The sequence below is a fragment of the Nestor notabilis genome, unplaced genomic scaffold, assembly GCF_000696875.1.
Source record: "Nestor notabilis isolate BGI_N333 unplaced genomic scaffold, ASM69687v1 scaffold25690, whole genome shotgun sequence".
Classification (NCBI taxonomy): domain Eukaryota; kingdom Metazoa; phylum Chordata; class Aves; order Psittaciformes; family Psittacidae; genus Nestor; species Nestor notabilis.
The window spans coordinates 4,467-25,051 of NW_009910121.1; the positions used below are offsets into that span (position 1 = coordinate 4,467).

The following is a 20,585-nucleotide window of genomic DNA, read 5'->3' on the forward strand; positions in this document are numbered from 1 at the left end:
GATATATGAACAACATTATTAAAATTTTTATTGAGGTTATATCATAAATGTAGTTTCATTGGGGTTTTGTATATTGTTCTAGGAAAAAAGTTACTGTGGTAATATTCCGTATTGCCTTTAGCTTGCAGGAAACATAAGCAAAAATGCTACAGTACAACTTCATGTGAACTCCTACCTTCACAAAAATGAGTGGCAGTTGTCTGATCATCTACCTGGAAAAACTGTGTATCTAGCATGTGTTTTAATGTTAACTTGGCAGATTTGTGAAATACTTTCTGTACAAGTGATAGGTTCTATGTGGGTGGACCTTGGCATGTTTTTTAGACCTTTACCTTTAATAGATGCAATTCCAGGTGTAACAAATTACAGGCTTTAAGTCAATATCAGAAAGAGGTAGAAGGGTAAAAATAACATAAGCTAAGCAGTTAGATTGGCAGGCATGGTAGACTTCTGATGGGAACAGGGGGAGGGCAAGAGTGACAGCTCCTTCTACATCTAGTTAGTTCCACTTCTGAGATCACCAACAAGTGACTGGCTTCTCTGGTCAGCACTTCTGGTGCTTGGAGAAAAGGTACACATAGTGTGTTGTAGGATGCCAAATTTAATATTTATTGTTACATGCATGTAGAAAATGTAGAACTCAGAAATGTGCTTTCCCAGTCCAACATTTGAACAAATGCTGAGAAAACTGTATTGAGAGAAAGCATTACCCTGCAGGAACTACCTCTCTGGGAAAAAGGCGTGGGGTTAAAAAAAACAGTGACAAATGAGTATCATGTACCTTAAGACATTATTGGAGGAAGTACAGACCTTAGTGACCGGGGACACATCTAAATACTGAACTAAAATACAATGCACTAAACAGTGTGAGATATTAAAAATTAGTTGTTCTTAATGAGAGGAACGAATCTCTCTTAGCAGTAATGAAAAGATAATGCCAACTGCAAATACTACAAGCTGAAAGTGGTTAAGATCTGCAGTTTAGACAAATACTGATGGTCACCAAAACTTAATTTAACCAAAGCAAAGTCACCAAAACATCAAATACTATCAGCATCTAGTGATTTGACCAAAAAAGTAATGTTTTCCGTGGATGACAACTGGTACTTCTGCAAGCTGTTCTACGAGATTATGGCTGCTGTAAACTGTAGTCAACAGCTGATAATAGTAATATTGATTTTTTCCTTCCCCCTGCTCCCCAAGTTATCGGCTCTACTGCAGCCAAGCAATAGCACTATGAGAGGGGAAAAAAAATAAATCAATAATTCCTTGGTAGTTAGCAACACATTTTCTGTGAGTCTTTGAGCAGGATGTGCTGTGATAGGCTTATAATAAATATAGAACTGTGGCAGTTTTTCATAGAATTAGATACCAGCTCTCTATTTTCCATCCTTTTTTTTTTTTTTTTTTTAACTAGTCTTAAAAAGTTCAACTGCTTCTCTTGATCTATAAACTCTACACTGAAACATATTATAGCATGCCCTAATAGCTTGAGCAAACATCAGAAAGCTACCTTTGACTCCTGGCAGTTCTGTTTGATGTTGCTAGGCTGTCTGTAGCCTATGCACTGGAAATAATTGCTGCTGTGTTACTACTCTACCCAAACTTTTACTGTATTGATGCAGGTCCAGTTTACTAGCCTTTGTGATGAGCCATGCTAATTCAATGCCAGGTGTGCACTAAAACTGTGCAAAGCTATCCCTTTGGCTTTTAACCTGATTCTGTGTTTCAGGCAATTTTGGTGAAAAGGGGAGGAAAAAAACCCGTGTATGAGAATAGGAAGCAAAGGAATTGTACAAACAAAGGTTAAGAGGAAAACCCTAATTCCAGGAAGTTCTCCTTCAAATAGGAGCAGATGGGGGCCCATCTGGCCAGGCAGAAATGTGCCAGGCTGTGCATACTGAGAACAAGTCCATGCTCCAAGATCCACCTCCAGCCATGAGCAGTCTTGATACTAGGCTGGTTTATTCTGTAATTAATTAGGAGGGATGTGTTTCAAGAGAGAGGTTTGACAGAAGAATTAGGAAGGGAAGAAGGTGGTGGACACACCAGCTGCAACACAGTCAGGACAATCTCTGTGTGCAGCAATTTGTGCCATCAGCAGAAGCATTGGTCCTTTGCTCTTTTTACTCATATGCTGCCATGGGATCTTCAGGTAGAAAAGGTTTCAATAGGAAATGTCTGAAAATGGATAGTTCTTGTTTTGCTCAGAGAAAACTTCTAATCCGCAAAACTGCAAATAAAGTCACTACATCTGAAGATTAAAACTTGTGTTCTTGCCAGGTTTTGCCCTCATCTGTCAAATGACTAGGCTAAAGTAAACTTGAAATAGATTTTCATTTATTTTTCATCTTTGCTGTAATCCAAAGACTGCCCCGTTAAAAGCCTTTCGTAAATCATTTGGTCAGTTTTTCTCAACAAAACAGTCCTTAAGTAATGCTGTATATCAGCCTCTTTTGACATTTTCATTTTTTCATCTTGACATCTTCTCTTAAAAATAATACAGTGTTTGTCCTATTATCTTTTTTTCAAACTGTGAGGAGGGGGGAAGAAGTCATCAACTCTCTCACAATTGTAGTATGCGAATCAAAGATGCACAAGTTAGTCTGTGGTTTTCTGTCCAAGTTTTTCTTTCAGTCTTGCTGCCTGGTCTTGAGAAAACAGGTGTGGCAAGAAACTTGGATTGCTGCATCAAAACTGGCTGTTAGAAATCACTTTGCTTTTTCTCTAAGGTGAACATCCTCTATCAAATTCCTTCCCAAATGCAACAGGGGTTTAACTCTAATGTGACTGACATGAGAAAATGCCTCCGCTACAATCCACCACATCATTCTTGTTTGGCCTTTATAGGCCAAGAAAAAGTCAATTAGGTGATTCTATAGATGAAACAAGTGTAAAAAATACACTTCACCACTAAAGCAAGTAAACTAATTTTTCTTGCTAGTAGTGTGGGTAAAAGCTAGTTTGCTTGTAGAGGTGCATGCAGTTATTTCTTTGAGTAGAGTAGCAGAAGCTTTTTCTTTTTCTTAGTTGTCCATGCTTTTCAGTGATACAGTGTGATCTTTACAAACTCATTTTAATAGTAAATTATAATTTACTATTGGAGAGGAATTAGGAGATTTGTCAAAAGTGAAAATTCGGTGCTAAAGCAATATGTGCCTCTGCAGAAAGACATAAAGTTAGCATGGGTCACTATAAAGGGTGCTGTGCTGGTGTGTCCATGTGCCACTGGTACTGAGTACAGATGCAGTTGCTGAGGTGTTCTTCACCACAACATTAAATACAATGTCAGTGCAAATAATGTGTCAACCAGTATTCAGCAGAACCACATATTCAGTTGCTGTGGACCAATACGGTGTTTCTATGTTCAGTGAATACTGTTGATCAGTACAGCTGGTGATGCAGTCCCCATATACTTGCAGATGAACCTGACGAATCCTGTATGATTACATTGAACCTCAACGTTCTTCTTTTTTCCTTGTTTCATCTATATGGCAGGGAGCTTATTATCTGCAGTGTAGTTCTAGTCTTACATCTGTTTGAGTCTGCCATACTCTGTTCTGTGATCCCAAGGGCTGGTTTAAGAGTTCAGCTCTAGCAGAGGCAGTCAAATTCCTGAACCCTATTGTAGCCAGGAATCAACCTCCTCATATTTTCCTGCAGTTTGTATGTGCAGCTATGTTACGATTTTATTTAAGTTTTATTTGAGCACTTAATGGTGGTATGTTTGCTTGTAGACAACTTTGTATTCCAAACCACTTATCCTCCCAGTGCTGTTATAGGAAACTAAGAGAGATGTGTTTTGGATACACAAAAGCTTGCAGGCTTCTGTGCTCTATGTGAGAGTTTACCAAAGCTGACATCCTGAAGAGGTAAAAAACCCTCCCTGTTGCAACAAGCTGGTGGAAATACTTAGTAAGCTTGTGAAAGCAGGCATGCTGAAGCACTTTGTCCCAGAGGACAAGAGTACAGTGCTTGTGGGCATTAATAATTAAAGGCAGAAGGAGGGTGTCGTGGTGAGGAGAGCTGCTTGAAGGCACACATGAGGGAAGCAGGGCCTTTCTCCTGAGCTAGGTTTTGGTTTCTTGGTGGCTGTGCGAGTTCAGACACATGGGTCCATGGGGAGTTTCTGTTGCCATCAAATGCCTGGCTGTGATGGTGCCCACTCTGGCCTGCAGTTGGGGGCCTTTATCCATGGTGTGTGTGCTCTGGCCCCTCAAGGAAGGAGCACCCTTCCCTCCCTGCCGTTGCCACAATTTTTTTATTTTATTTTATTTTTCCCAAAGAAGCAACACAAAACTATGTAACATTTGTGTTATACAGGACAAAGCTGGAGGACAAAGAGGCCATGTAGATGTAGCTATGAGAGCACCCACAAAGGCAAACCTGGCAGACTCCAGAATGGGTCTCTTTGGTAACCTGGTAAATCATTAGGAATCCCTTCTAACATAGTTGTCATCACTGAAACAGCTGCAAACAAAGACATAAAAGCTTCTACTGAACTTAGGTGGATCAAGGAACAGGTCCAAATCCCTTTACACTGAAGGAGGACACCTGGCTTGTCTGTGTGCAGTTGGATTTTTTTGTACAACTAATTAGGAATAAAATGCAGTTATGGCGTCTGCGGGCAAGGACCTTCAGTGCACTGAAGAAGCCTCTCATAAAGTTTTCATATCTAAACAGACAGGATGGGAGGAAGTGTGGGTTCCCAAAAAAGGTTTCACACAACGCCTTTTCTCTGTCAGTAAAGTGAAATATAACTGCCATGCTAAAAGGTTTTGCAGCAGCAATTTGCTTTGAATTGCAAGCATAAGATAAATGTGCTATAGAGGTCTCAGTTCCTCAGCTGTGAAGGTGGTAAAAAGGAGAATGCTCTCCAGTCCAGAACAAAAAGATATTTAGAAAGATCTTGTCTAAAAGCTCCCCAAACATCTTAATACAAGTGGAGATACTCTGCATTTCCCATCTTGTGTGCATCGTGCACTGCCCACTCACTTTCCAGCTCTACAAGTAGCACTCTCTTTGTCGCCAAACCTTCTGATGCCATTAGGACTGCTGTCATGTATCCCAACCCTTATAAAACAGTTCAGTGTTGCCAGACCTTCTGTATTTCTTCTGGAGCTTTCTTCCCATTCTCTCCTCCACCCCACACCAAATATGCCTTTTCTTAATAGGATCCCACCAGACATTGTGTAGATAAATGTTTTTGCAATATAGCATCATTAAAGTCAAGCAGAATATAGCCCTTGACCTCAGTGGAGGAAGTCTCAGCCCATAAAATAGGAACTATGTTGCTGATATACCAACCTGGAAATAATGTGTGATTCAGAGCTGAGAATCAGAATTCAGAGAAAATGCTTCTCATTTAAAAAATAATAAAAAGTTGAAGTACAGAGAAATAGTTGAAATGCTGCATGAGAAGGAATGATTTTTTTTTTTGAGAGTACTTCTGGTTTGTATTACCAAGAGCATCTCAGTGGAATAGGTTTGTACTAATAATATCTCATCTATTATGTATATTGCAATACGCCTAACACAATTGCTGAAGTAATTAGGTGCTGCTAATTCTTCTCTTTCTTCACTTTTTTGAGAAGGTAAGAGATTATGAGAGTAGTTTAGAGGAAAGTATACATTATACTACAGACTTCCCACAGATTAGCAGCATCAGCCATTATGCTTCATGGTTTTCTACTTCTACCTAAAAGTGTATGCTGCTCTTCTATTCTGTCTCCATTTTAATGCCCACTGACTGCACTGTATCATAGCATCATTGCATTATTTATTTTTGATTATTTAATATTTCACTAGAATTCTATTCTTCAACTTACTTTAATATAGTCCTACTTTAAAGGTGCAAAATAAGGAAGCTAGGGAATGAAGAAGTAGCTGAATATTGAATTTTTGGTCTGAAAATTCTGAATTAATCCGGATTAAAGGGTCCTGATTTATCCTGCCTATAATAAACTGACCAAGTTTTGAGATGCCTTTTTTTCTGACTGATATTGCATAAAACTTGATTATTAATAATTATTTTAAACCTTTTAAGTGTTTGAACTCTGTGAGGTTTCAGCTGGTTTAGATTCCCTCTCCCCACCCCCCGCCCCGTGCCTCCAGAAGAGATTCCCTCTGTTAAGTCATCACTAAAGCAATCGTGTACTACTTAACGGAGGAGCTATTTTCTACTTCATGTGTCTCCCTATGAATTGTGCAAGAGGCATTAGAGAGCCCCGCCTTCCACTGAACACATAAAAAGGCATAGCAGAAAAAGCTTTACAGATTTATTACATTCTCTATACATTGCCTTTCTGGGAGGGAGAAAGAGAATTGGCAGCAAGTCATGCTGCAAAGCAGAGTCTTCAAGGACACAGGAAAATCTTTTCTAACCCCCAAAGATTTTGAATAGCTCTGTACAGCATTCCTCATTATCGTGAACATATTTTTCAGGCATTACTTAGAGATGTTAAAGAAACATGCCACAATGTCTGATTCATCTTCTTTCTCCCAGCTCTTACATCCACAATCTCCATGTTGAGGGAAGGAGGGCAAGGAGTCAAGCCCAGGGGTGCTCTCAGAGGAGGCAAGTTGCAAACATCCTTCCAGATGGCACTTCCCATCAAGGAGATGTGGGTTTCCTATGGCATGATGGCAATCCCATTGCGAAGAGATATGACTCTTCACTTACAGTGGGCAGCCTCATTTCCCTGCTGAGTAGCTTATTTCCAGAGGAGCCCTATGTACCAGCAGCCATCCTACAGCTGGGCAGGGAGTAATCAAAAGTAGGCAGAAATTAAACAAAATGCTCATTGTCACTTGCTGCTGGGTAGATGACATTAACCTCTTCCACATTTTCTGGTGCTTGATCCATGCACAGGATCTCTATGAACAGCAGTCTGTTTAGGCAACTAGATTTAGCTGTGTCTGTCATTCTTCAAATAGTGTGTGCCATGAGGACCACTGGAGCAGCTGGGGAATTGTAGAATCCCATCTTGGAAGGGACCTTGAGGATCATCTCGTCAAAACTATCTTGGCAAAAGCATGCTTTAGATAAGATGTCTCAGCTCCCTGTACAGCTGAATCTTTAAAGTGCCGAACACTGGGGAATCCACCACTTCCCTGGGAAGATTATTCCAATGGCTGATTGTTCTCCTGGTCAAAATTTTTCTCCTTATGTCCAAATGGAATATCCCCAGGAGTAACTTGTACCCATTACCCCTGTCTTTTCCTGTGACTCCTTGTAAAAAGAGAGTCTCCAATTTCTTTGTAGCCACCCTTTAAATACATATGGTGTTAATGCAGATTTGTTTCAGCTTGCTTGGAGGAAAAAAGCAAAATAAACAACAAAACCGTAAGAGGATATAGAGTCTCATCAAGGAAGTAATGTGTCTCATGTTTTGAATGATTGTCCATCTTCAGTTGTCATGGAGTTCAGCATCATTTTCTCCAATTTCAAACAAAATTCAATCTTAACAATTGCTGAGCTGTGTACATGATACTCCATGGGTTGTTCTTCACATGTGACTGCAGCTTTATGGATTTCTCTGTTGGGCCTGGCCCTCTGAAGAATGGACATAACTGGGGGACTGCTCTGCTGAAATGCTATGCTCTGCTTTGAGATTGTTTTCATTTGGGGCAGAAATTCAACCACTGACATTATTAGGCTGAGCAACATAAGGCCTAAGTACTAATCTGAGGTTTCTTATTCAGTTCTTGACTTCTTGGACCTTCACTGTTTTGCCATCTGCTATAATTGAAAATTGCCTTCTGCAACCAAAGGGAAAATCTAATTTCTCAGCAAGCCATATGGGGTTATTAAGATCATTAAACCCTGGTATGCCATAATGCCTGGGCCAGAAGGACCACAGGGCATGTAAATATTGTGTGATTCATTTTATAGCCTCAGACTGCAAGTTAGGAATTATTTTGATGGCTATCTTATGATGAAAATTGGTGGTCAAGTAGGTTACTGCAGACGTTGCCTGGTGAGGTCAATCCATGGTTTGTTCAGAGCTGTGATGGATGAGAGTGCTTTTAATAATGTTTGATTGCAAAGGGTAAAATCTTTTGTTATCAGTCTGACAAATGATCAGAACCCAGGCAGTGTCCTTAGTTGTGCCAGTGATGCTAAAGGCAGCCTTAAATTTTGATATAAAAAACCAGAGAATAGAATTCCTAGTTTTCAGGAAGACTTGGCTTCTCATACAGGATCCAAGGCCAATGATATAAATTGTACTCCATTTCCTTTCTTAAGAATGGGAAAGCTATTCCCCTGCAAGTGCCTGTTCTTGAATACTTTAAAACAAAGTTGCCGGAATTTTTCTCTGTTCCTCTAGTTCTGATATTTTATAAGATTTCTTCCCAACAAAACCCACTTCTATATATTAGATACTACTATGTGTGAGAATATTAAAGCTGATTTTTGGCTAATAAGGCTTCAGAAATGAATGCAGGAGCTGTGAAATTTACATGAAATTAAAGAAAGAATAGTTCAGTAAATGCAAATAAATGCAGAAATGAATATTTTAATTTGGATTTATGATTAATGCCAAAAGATTACCAGCAGGCCACTACAATGTGGTGATGACATAAAAACTCAATGGGAATAAAAATTCTATATACACCAGTTAACAGATGGCAGTAAGCTATTTTTAGTAGTCAAGCGTACAGTAATTTATTTGATCTTTTTGAAAAATATAGCAATTGATTGTATTTGAAGTTTGTCTTTTTGTTAATTATGTCTCAGAATATTTTTTTTTTTACTGATACACTATTGTATCAGTTTCAATGTGACAACTACGATCAGCAGGTTTATTCCAATTTGGGAAGATATTAGATGAATTATATTGAAAATGGTCATTGCTGATTGCCACTTTTCTTTGTGCTATGTTAAAAGAGTTAAGAACAAATTATTGTGATTGTAGATAAGAAAAAGTGAAGAATTTTCCCTCCTTCAGTTTTCTAGTGATCTCAATCTGACTGCATGTATTTTCTTTGTAGGTCATGGATTTCTGTTTTAGACTATTGAAACCAAAGCATGTCTGAATAGGCTTTAGTTTCTGTAGCACTGTGGTAAATACATTTTACTATTTTGAAACCAAGATAATTTAAAGGAAGTTCCAGTTATATTTATAAAGTCATAGTGCTTCCTTATTTTAGTGTTCTTGGTAATTCCAGTTGGAATAAGAGAGTGATTTTTCTAAAGGTTGGGAGTCCAGTCAAACTTACACATACATATTTTTCTTTTCTAACATGGTCTTTGAGAAGCCATGAAAAAATTGTGGTTGACTTTTAGTTTGTATGAGTGCATTTTATGGATTTCTATGGTGGTTTTTTGTTTGTTTGTTTTTTTGTTTGTTTGGGTTTTTTTGGTTTTTTGTAACAGGAATCATAGAATGGTTAGAGTTGGAAAGGACCTTAAGATCATCTAGTTCCAACCCCCCTGCCGTGGGCAGGAATCTAAGTCTTCCTCTTCCCCACTTCCTATGCTTTGGCTAATCTAATAGGATACTCCACCTGAAAGGAGTCCCTGCTAAGTATGTGCCCTGGGAGCACACCTAGTGTTCTCTAGTCGCTCCCGGGCATTCAAGCTATCAACCCAGAATGGTACTTGGAACTAGTCTGAAGGATGAATCCTCCCCCCCCACCCCAGTGTGTATAAGCTCTAGGTAGGCGTAGCTTTACAGACAAAAAATGCTGGGGAAAAGGGTGGGGATGAGTGGGGATGGGAGATGAAAACCTTGTCATTAAGTCAGGATTCTCAGACTTCCCATGACTTTTGCATGTAGCTGAATGAACCTGCTGCCATGGTAGCACTGCATTTCTATACCAACACATTAGTCTTCCTCACTGTCTTCTGTGCATTAGGTATGAGCATGTGCCTGCTCTTTTGTTGTAACAAGTCTTTTGTAGTTACATTCATTTGGAATGATTGTATGGAAAAAATCCTCACTCTGCACTAATTGCAGTATTCATCTTAATACGTCTCATCCAAAGGAAAAAAAAAGTGAATGGAGACCTCAGTAATGAATTGTTGCTGGCAGGGCATGCACGTGCTTAACAGAAACTATCGTTATGCCTCAATGCTAATTAAGGGCAGTACAAACCCAGCAAAATCCGAACTCATCTGAAACTAATGGGAATTTCATCTCCACCATGTACAAGCTTTGTTTCTGGCTTCTTTATGCATTGCTGGTGGTGCTGGTCTTGTGGATCACAGGTGAGCCTATGAGGAATTACGTAATGAAAATAATTTGAAGCTATCCCTGACCTAATCTGTCTTGAAAAAGATCAAGAGCTCATAATATCATTACTGTCATATAAGGCTGAGCATGTTTCTATTTGTGCAGCTTCAGTCTTAAGGGTGCCCTAAACTATATGACTTGCCTGCAAATCCTTACCTTACACATTATCAAAGCACTTAAATCTATACAGGGCTATTGTGGCTTAACATCTCAGATTTTGAATTAGTCTACACTAAGCATCAATGTCATCTGTAACTTGTGTTTTATTGATTCCTCTTTTCTCATTATTAGACTGTTTCTTCCTGCACAGGTTTAATTCCTGGTCTTTTGTTTATTTCAGTCTTAGCAGTGTATCTAATCCATATTTATTTTTACCTGTATGAATGATTCAGAGCTTCACCAGGCTTCCTCAGTTTTAGGTAGCAGATTACAAGCTTTGTCTCAATAAAACTGGCAATACTAGAAAGATCTTCTGGAGGTGACTCAAAGGGATTGTCTATAGCTGCACCTTTACTGAAAAGCTGTACAAGAAACAAAAACATCATTTACTAATGTTATACCTTTTGTTAGGTAGAAATGCTTTTTGTAACTGATAAATTGAGTAGATGGAATTCCAAGTAAAATATACCCTGACTTTAACCAAAGTTAGCACTATAAAAACCAGTACAAATACATGTGAGTATAATATAAAATGCAGTGTCGTATTCCTGGAAAGGATAGTCAAGAGAGCAGAAAATAAACTAAAAACTAAAAAGCGCTGTTAGGAAAGAAACTATATTTTTCCCCATTTCAAAAAGTAGAGGCTCAACTTCAGGCTTCCAAAATCCATGGCTGTCTTCAGAAGGAGGTTGAACAAGGAGGCTCAGACAGCTATTTACTTATTTCAGCAAGCCAGTGGTGAACTCTGCCTTAGGCTTTGCTGCCTTTGTCCCACAGGCAGGAAAGCAGAGTGTGATACAAGGCAAGGAAACCAGAAACTCTGTCCCTAGTTTAATGGGAGGACTTGTCCTTCCAGAAAACTGCTATAGAAAGTAAAAAGGATGAGATCAACCATCTTTCCCATCTTCTTGATCCATATAAAGTTTAGCAGACAGAAACATCATATTTTCTGTTTTTAAAAAAATCTTTTCCTGATAAATGCCTGCTGTTCATCACAGCCTGTGACTTTCTCAGTAAATGATGTTTGATTTAAGAATGTGCATCTTTAGAATTAGATAACCCACAATGCCTTAAAGTTTTAGAGAGCCCTCAGTGCTAGCAGAGCTACAGTACCGTGCAGGACTACCTTTGGTCCTCAAATCTTTGTTTTATTAATCTACCTGATTTTGTAATGCCCAAGAGTAGTAAAAATTAGCTTTTAGTTCTTAAGAAAAGTCAACTGTAAGCAAATAGATGAAGTGTAAGAGCCTCGTCTTTAAGGAGAATAACCATATAGTGCTACTAATGAAAATGCAATAGAATGTTCGTTGCTTGTATAAACAATCCCTAACAGCATTGTGTAGAGTGCAATGATTTCATCGAAGTGAACTTCACTGCGAGTCAGCTTTAAAAGTAGATCTGTAATGAAGATTAACAAATTAATACTTACCTAGGCTGTGCGCTCAAAATCTTGGATCACACCGAGAGCAGTGTTGAGGGCTCTTACGGCACTGATATACAACTGCAGCCTGATGTGCATAAATGTAGCCTCTACTTTAAATGGGGTATAACCAAGGGACTCTTGCTTAAACCCAGTTTTGCCAGCTCCCCATCACTAATGCATTTAGTTATAGTAATTAGTTTCTTGTGCCTACGTAGTTAAAATCCAGTGCTTGATCTCTAGGAGGTGCAATATCAACTCAGCAGTTTGAGATCCATTTAGAAGATTAAATCTGTCCAGAAAAGAAGCTCTTCTATAGATGCATCTTTCTTCCTGCTTGTGATCCTTAAAGGCAAGAAGGATTATAGACCCACATCCACACTTAGCATCTAGAAAGCTATCCCTATCTTTAGGATTTTTGTGCACTGGTTAGAGATCAGCTCAATTCTTAACAGGCAACAAAGGTCATTTGAGGAAGTGTCCCCCTAGTTCAGGTGTGATAAATATTTTTTTTCTTTCACATGCCTTCTCCACAGAGCGAAGTTACACAGTGTATATAATAACACCCATACTTTTAAGATTTTCTATCATCTTGTTATTAGTAGAAGTAATAAATCAGCAAATTCATCACTTTTAACTTTGCTCATGGTACCATATATATCTGCTGAAGTGTCTCTATGGATAAGACGTGCTATATGTGCCTAAAAGACCCAGAGAATTATGTTCACATCAGTGAACATAAAAGTATCATCAAGTTTTTCTGTAATAACACTTTTCAGCTGAATTGGCCATGCTGTGACCTCTGTTAAATTTATGGGAATAAGAGATATCAGGCTACTCCCTGGCCTTTCAAGTTCTTGAATGATTGTGAGAAGAAAAATATCATTTAGGAATCCCTTCAGTATAAAGTGCTGCAATTCAGCATTTCCTTGAGTCTTACTGCTGATACGAAGAGTTATGTTTATACCTGTGTAACCCCTCAGTTATCTTTGACAAAAACCAAGACATGAGTCTCTGTAAACCATATCTGGACAGATAAGGGTTCTGAAAATATATTTAAATACAGTGAATATTGGGTTCTGTCAGGTCTTCTCTAAGACATCGCAGAGTAAGAGTTCAAAGAAATGAATAATATCTCAATCTTTAATCTCGCAAAATCAGAGTAATATTTTAAAGGGATGTGCCTGCATTTGGGACATCCTATATCTAAGTTGTATACTTTTTATGTCCCAAACTCTCCTGATTTTTGTGTAGCATTTCTCCAGTGGGTCAATGCATTTTAGAGAGACTTTTCCACACTAGTTCCGTACAAACAGCAGCAACATGCACCAAAAATCAGATTCAACTTAATTTTACAGAAATGGCTTCTTCTATACTAAGTGGGAAAAGTTATGAATATACAAAATAGCCCTAGTGTCTGGTACTGGCAAGATGCACAATTAAATGTACTCACTGCTGTAAGGAACTGTTTTGGTAGCAGTAGAGACACCACTGGAAAAGGTTTTAGTTGGGTGAATGATCTTAGTGCTGCCTGAAAAGCACATTGTTTTCCAAGCTCTGATGGAGGAGATACATTTTGTGTGTGTTTTATCACCTTTTACTGTATTTTGTTGGCCTTTCTAATAAAATGATTTGGCTGTGCAGTAGGAGGACCACTTCCTTGTGTTGGCCTGTCTGGCACTGAATATCAAGTCTGAGTGAGCATTTCTGGGGTAGTGAGGCAACAACAGTGCCAGAAAGCACCTGAGAAAGCTGATTAGGGGAAGCTCCCAGATGAGAAGGTAGGCAGGAAAAAGACAGTGAGCTGAGATTTCTGGCATGGGAGGGATGTGAAGAAGAGTTGTAGAAAGACTCACATCTGAGTTTCAAAGGTGAAGAGGAAAAGGAAAATTTCCCTGGGATCCAAAATAGCTTCTGTAGCTGCAGATTGTTGTAACTTTGGAAAACCCAGCTGGACTGAGAGCAAGGCAAGAAGAAAGGCTGTGCCATGCACAGACATAATGAGCAGGGAGGAGATTTGTTTGCAATTTTCATGTTTCACCTAGCAGAACTGAGTTTTACCTTGCTGCAGTCTGCAGTCCAATAACACCAACTTTGAAGATCAAAAGGCCTATGGTGTTTTTGGAATGCTTTAAGTAAAACCAGCTCCTTCTCACTCTTCTGAATACGCTATGGTCTTGTCACAAGGACATTCAAATATAGATGTTGGCTTGGAGAGGCAGTTGCTTTTTGTACTGTTGAGGGTGTTTGGCTATTTTATTTTATTTTTTTCTGCAGAGTTATATTAGAGTTGTATTTTAATTCCAAACTGGGAAATTTTGGGGTACATCTTGCCTAAGACTTTAGTGAGCTTTCGGTCTGCAGAAATCTAATCAATATCTGAAAGATTATAGAAGCTTTAAAATTGAAGCAAATAATTTAAACGTTTGAAGCTTTACAGCCAATCTGGAGTTAAAAACTTTTAATGTGCCAGGTTATGTCCTTTACCATAGCTAGGAAATCTAATGGTATTTTTTATTTTCAGACTTAGTTTACCTGACAGTGCCCCTGCCAGTTTTTCCAGAAATAACATTTAATTTTAAAAATCCTGCCAAAGGATATTTATATTTTCATAGAGGCCCTTATTACAACTGAAGGCTATCAAGCAGGTTTTGTGAACACGCATCCTTTAGAAGACTACGGAGTTATCCCATTCAAAGAGTTATCAAGTTACGTAAATGAAACGTATGGAATGAAAGCATCATGGGCAATTTTCGTATTAGGGGTGAACTGACACTATATTGTACTTTCACTGATAAAGGAGGCTTCTCTCGCAGTGTGTAGGACCCTATAAATATTGCTGAAACCATGGTCATATAAATGCTTGTAATAAAGTACTTTGTCAAAGGTCACAGAATGAGTCTGTGATACTGTGAACTTAACATAGATTTTATTGAGGTATTTAGGCTTTAATTTTGGCAGTAGCAAGCAAGGAAATTTTATGAGTAAAAACCTCCCAGGCATTAGCTAAGAAGAAAGACAGGAAAAGATCCCCACCAGACCAACCACGGCTTTGGTAAAAGACCAGTGGAAATGATGATTAAGGTAGCTTTCTAGTTAGCATGTGTGTAATTTGGAAGAATAAGATTAGAGTTCTGGTGATCTGTACCTTGGCACTTTGGAACTGTTTTCTCTGAAAACCAGGTGAAAGGTTTGGTTGTAAGAAACTGGCAATGGTAACAGTTTACTGATCACTACTATAGGTTTTGTGTATACTAAATTCAGGAATATAGTTTGTTTTAAAGATGCCCAATAAGTATCCATCTATGTGTATAGTTATAGATTCATATTTTAAGACCAATTTAGCTTAGGAAAACAAGTAAATTTGGTCAAATAGTGTGTGGCACTAAGATTCTTTGGCAAATTCCATGAGATCACTCATGCTTTCCTCTCTTGGATGAAAGGGCTGAGAGACTTTGAATACAGCAATAACCTGCTAGCCTGGCTGAGTTGATTGCATTGCTTTTTTTTTTTCTTTCCTTTTTTTTCTTTGTTAGCAGAGGAATGTTTAATCATGCCTCTCTTTTAAAGATAACGGTGGTTTTCCCTGCAGTGATTTTTAGAGTGGCTAATCAGAGAGACAAACCTGAAAAGGCAAAAAATATTTAATTAGTGCCTTTTCTTCTGACTAGCCAACAGTCCTAACCAGATGCCTTCACTTCAGATCCATCCAAGTAATCAGCCTGGTAATGTCACTGCATTACACATCAGGCACCTGGCAAGTCGAACACTAACTGCATCCCAGAAAATGTCTGCTAAGGAAGGCTACTTCTGAAAATAACTTTCAAAACCTGATAGCAAGCCTCACACAGTGCTGAAAACAAACTGCTCTTTGTATATTGTACTGTAATCCAGTCTTTGCAACAATTAGGCACTATCAAAAATACTGCAGGAAACCAGGATAACAAAGAAGCTGTTAATGGCAGTTTTGTTTGGGTGGAGAATCAAAAAAAAAAAAAAAAAAAAGTCAGTATGAGGAAGAAAGAGAGGATTTTTATCTCAATGACATGATTTCATGCAGCATAACTTTCCAGCTTCTATTCAAAGTCATACGGACATCTTGGTATGCAATTCTGGTCAGCAGAGCAGAAATTGTATACAAACCCCCATCTTTATTGTTAATGAGATTTGTGTAAATAACTTGCAAGAAAACATATTGAAAATATATAATTCACTACTAGATATGAATGCAGATGTCAGGTGAGAGGAATTAAATTCACTAGGCTTCCTACAATGTGCTCTGCAATGGTAATTCAAATAATATGTACGTATGGCATTTTTGGCGTATTAGCTACTCTGTATAGAGTTAGCACTGGATGCTGTAATAGTGTGTGTTCAGGACACATTTGCTATCTTGGGCATATTATTAGTGACACAATACTGGGTGAAAGCTAAATATACCTCACTTGTCCTGCCTTCTGAGAAATGCTCCTTATTTCTATTGAGAAAACCAATTTACCAGAAAAGTAAGGATCTGGTGAGTGGTGATTTTACCAGATGAACTTAACAGGCTGCTTGCCCTTACCATGGCATCTGGTGGGGTGGAATTGAGCCTGCTCTCCCAACATTTTCATTGGGTTTATCTGAAGTTCCGTTTATGCCTATACTTCAATTCCTTCTTTGGCTACAACCAGGCTTTTTGCAGGAACCAGAGGTACATGGAAGGGATTTGTTTACCAAGTGGGGCAGAATGTTAGAGAAATTCAAACCTAAATTTTATGTTCCCCAAAGGCTGGCATGTTTTGCACATCTATCACTGTTTTGGCCCTTCTTGGAAATAAGAACTCTCTGCAAAAATGAGATTTTTTTTTTTTTTTTGAGTGCCCACCAAATTCGGAGGACATAACATTTTAGTTTGTGCTCATTTCTAGGTGAATGCTGCTTTATAAAAATAATCTTGATGTGAATCTTTCCCTCCCACAGAAGCTAACGATGTTCCCTGCAGTAGTCCTAAGCCTAAGTCATTCCTGTTTATTGGCCCAAATTCAGATTAAAGGCTTTACCTCCCCTCAGTGCAAACTTAAGGGTCTTTCTCGTATTGTAAATAATTTGCTTCAGAAGTATTATATCAGGAACAAAGGTTTTAGGAAAATATCATCCATTTGACTTCAGCTTAATCTGTGTGCTGCACTATAAATCTGTCCCTCTTATTATGAATCCCAGTTTTATTGAGTGTTTCTATTATCAGTACTGCTAGGGTGAAAGAAGTAGACACAGAAGCAAAAAAATCCCAACCAACCAAAAAAACCCATCACCAGCAAAAAAACCCCCAAACCCGCTCCAAAAAAACAACCCCAAAGTGCTATAATGAAACACATATCATGGAATCTATATACAATAGTTTCTAATGAACTTTATATTCTGTACAGCATACTAAAATCTCCTTTATAGATTGTAATACAAAATCTGTCAGTCCTCCACTGTGAGCTCATCCAACATCAAACCAAACTGAGGATGGAGTAAATACTCCGTATGAGCTATTCCTCTTTTTGGTAGGACAAGGGATAATAGGTTTAAACTTAAACAGGGGAAGTTTGGGCTAGATATAAAGAAGAAGTTCTTTACTCTTAGGGTGGTGAGGCACTGGAAGAGGTTGCCCAAAGAAGTGGTAAATGCTCCATCCCTGGCAGTGTTCAAGGCCACGTTGGACAGAGCCTTGGGTGACATGGTCTTGTGTAAGGTGTTCCTGCCCATGGAAGGGTGGCTGGAACTAGAAGATCTTATGGCCCTTTCCAACCCTATGCTATGCTTCTATGAAAACCAAACAATTGGAAGTCAAAACTGATACCGGTACCTCCTCTTGATAGAATTACGGTTCAAAATGCCTATTCGACTTTGAAGCAGGAGCATCAGTCTGTTGATAGCATTCACAGGAGGAGCTGGCCAAAATGAATGTTTTTTTGGAGGTAACTGTCAGCTGGTGTGATGTGACTATATTGTAGCAAGATTTTGAGAGCTGTTGTGATTGCTTGGAAAAAGCAATATAATTTCAGGCCAACTAATTTAATCCCCTTGATGGCAAGAGATTTGCTCCTGCTAAGGCCGAACACAGGCACATCTCACCAGCACTTTTATTAAGGCAAACTATGTGAAAGGTTCACTCCATTTTGATGGACAGGATTATTAGGGAAAAGCAATAATATGCTGAAGACTTATTTTCATGTGATTTCTGGATATGTCATTAAACCTAGCTGCAAGGCCAGCTCTCCTCTCTCTCCCACCTCAGGATGGTCTGGATTTGGTAAAATCCAACAAGAATTCTCTCAACAGTATTGTCAGCATTAGAAACACAGCACATAGTTATGCCTCAGGAATAAACAGAAATAAAGCTCTTCCCTAATGTAACCTAACCAGAATTCATTCCCCCCTACTTTTTATTGTTTGGTTCACCTCTGTTAAAGCTTTTCCGCATTTATATTCATTTTACACTGTCAAAAGCTGAACAGGAGTAAGATAACAAATGGTTCTGGTAGCAGCTGTCACCACCTACTGTCTGTGTATGCCTGTGTGAATCTCTAAATGGAAATAAAGTACTTTAATAACACACTTTCTCTAAACTGTCCTCATGGATAAAGTTACTCTCAAATCAGTCCATGAACACTTTCCAATTTGGTGCCCACTTCAGCCTGCATCTCTACGCAGTCTGTGCAGGTATGCAGTGGTATGATTTAAAGACATTTCAGCAAGAAAATACTTTAACAGGACACCTTCTATGACTGCTGCTTTCCTGAATTAGCTGCTTTTGGTGATTGAACCTTCTACTAACTTGCCTAATTTTCTTACCATAAATTAAGCCAATTGTCCATTGCATTCTTGTGCTGTGTTGGCTCCTCTAGCCAGGGAGCACCCAGAGCCACAAATGAAACATGAATTGCTCTTCCTTCTCTGTTCCTGCACTGCCTTCCAGGAGCAGGCAGTAGCTGGGAGGATAAATATTTCCAATTTCTTAGGGCCCTTAAGCATAAAAGAAACCCCACTTTGAGGCAGGCTCTAAGGCACATAGAAAGAGGTGAGGTAGCATCACACCTTTGCGTTTATCTGTCATTGGGTACCACAATGCCTGCAATACATGGAGGGAGCTGTAGGGTTTATGCACCTAAATAATTTTAGCTGCCCAGCTTTCAGAGAAGCCCCTTACGGATCCAGCTGGCAGTGACATGCCCTGAGCCACGATGTTCACTGTCAGCAGAAATGTGAGCCTGTGTCTTTCAGGATGGACTAGTGCCTCCCTCAGTCCTGTCCCAAGTATTTTGTATTTTTATTTTTATTTTTTTTTACCTTTTTTTTTAATATATATATTTTTATTTTTATTTTCTTTCCTCCTTTCTCTTTTCTTCCCGGTGTTACCTGCTGAGGGGTCTACTACATGGACCTTGTCTCCATTTCTCAGTGACTGACCTAAACACATGCAGAACATATTTTACAATGAGGCTTTTGATTGTAAGTGACAAGGGGTGGATGATTATTTTTAATCAAATATACTGCTTAACATTTACCAAATATGGAGAAAATATTTAACGCTTTTGAGTGCCTATCACCTCCAGGTAAAAAATTTAATAGCATGTGAGGAAGCTAATTAGAGTTAATTAGAAATTGACTGATCTGCTTGGCACCAAAATGATTGGAAAATATGGCCTCTCCTTTCTGGAATAGGAATTTTGCTCTTGTACATGCATATGAGTAAGGAAATATATTGTTTTATGGTCAACATATAGTTTTTGAGGAAAAAAGTACCTTATAAGCCAGTATGTAACAACCATTCAGGTAAGAAGAGCAGGGGTAAGAATCCTTATAGAGAAATAGCTGTGCAGTTCCTCAGCTTTATTTCATGGTGATGGGCATGCTGGAAACGTATAGAAGATTAATAGATTCAAATTCAGTGATCAAAAAATGGGAGCATGTCCAAATGGATCATTATAACAGATTCCTACTCTATTCCACAAGACAGATTTGAGCCATCTGTAAGCTTCACATTCCTGGTCTAAAATCTTCTGCAGCCATAAAAGACAATCAGTAGTGTGTGTGTGTGTGTAAATCGATTTCTTGGCTTTGCAGCCTAAAAATATAGTGATGGGACTATAGGGATAGAAAAAACTGCCAATTTTTTTCTTTTTTTTTTTTTTTTTTTTTTTTTAAGGAAGTTAAATGCATATTTAGGAAACTACTTTGTTATTATATGTTAAAAGAATATTTCTAGAGAGTAAAGTCAGTATCTTGCATTCAGGCTTTGGGGAATTAGTGACTGTCATCTTCAATGTTCTCTGTCCAAGACCTAGTGTACTCCCAAGAAGTTTCTAGAGGATCTATGCTGATGGTAAGGGTAGATAATTTGTGTCTGATTTTTAGCTCCAGAAAGTTGGTGCCAAAATAAATATTTAGCCTTTCACATGAGGCTTTCCTTGAGGACTTCCATTGTCCTAAATTGCTTCTAGTCCTTGCACAGCTCTTAGTGAGAGCGGACAGGGAAAATTCTATTAAGTCCCATTATACACCCTGTTCATTCCAGATGACCAGGAATTCCATGTTCCATGAAGCAAGGCATTACACATTGTTACAGATTGATGGCTTCTTGGACCTCAAGACCCATCTGCAAAAAGAGACAATGTTGGAGGAGGAAGAGTGGGCAGAAATGTGGCTGTGCCCTAGTCTTTCTGCAGCAGCTAGCACTGAGCCAACAGTTACAACAGGGAGCACATCCAAAGACCTTAATCCTACAGGGCTCCCAGGAA

At 38.7% G+C, this 20,585-nt stretch overlaps 1 protein-coding gene across 1 annotated transcript in view; it reads right to left on the reverse strand.

Moving 5' to 3' along the window:
• Positions 1-20,585, reverse strand: part of LOC104413505 (spermatogenesis-associated protein 16-like) — a 28,005-nt gene that overhangs the window by 264 nt on the left and 7,156 nt on the right. The window contains exon 3 of the mRNA XM_010024513.1: positions 10,614-10,759. Coding sequence (XP_010022815.1) covers positions 10,614-10,759 — 146 coding nt within the window. The remainder of the gene's footprint in view (positions 1-10,613; positions 10,760-20,585) is intronic.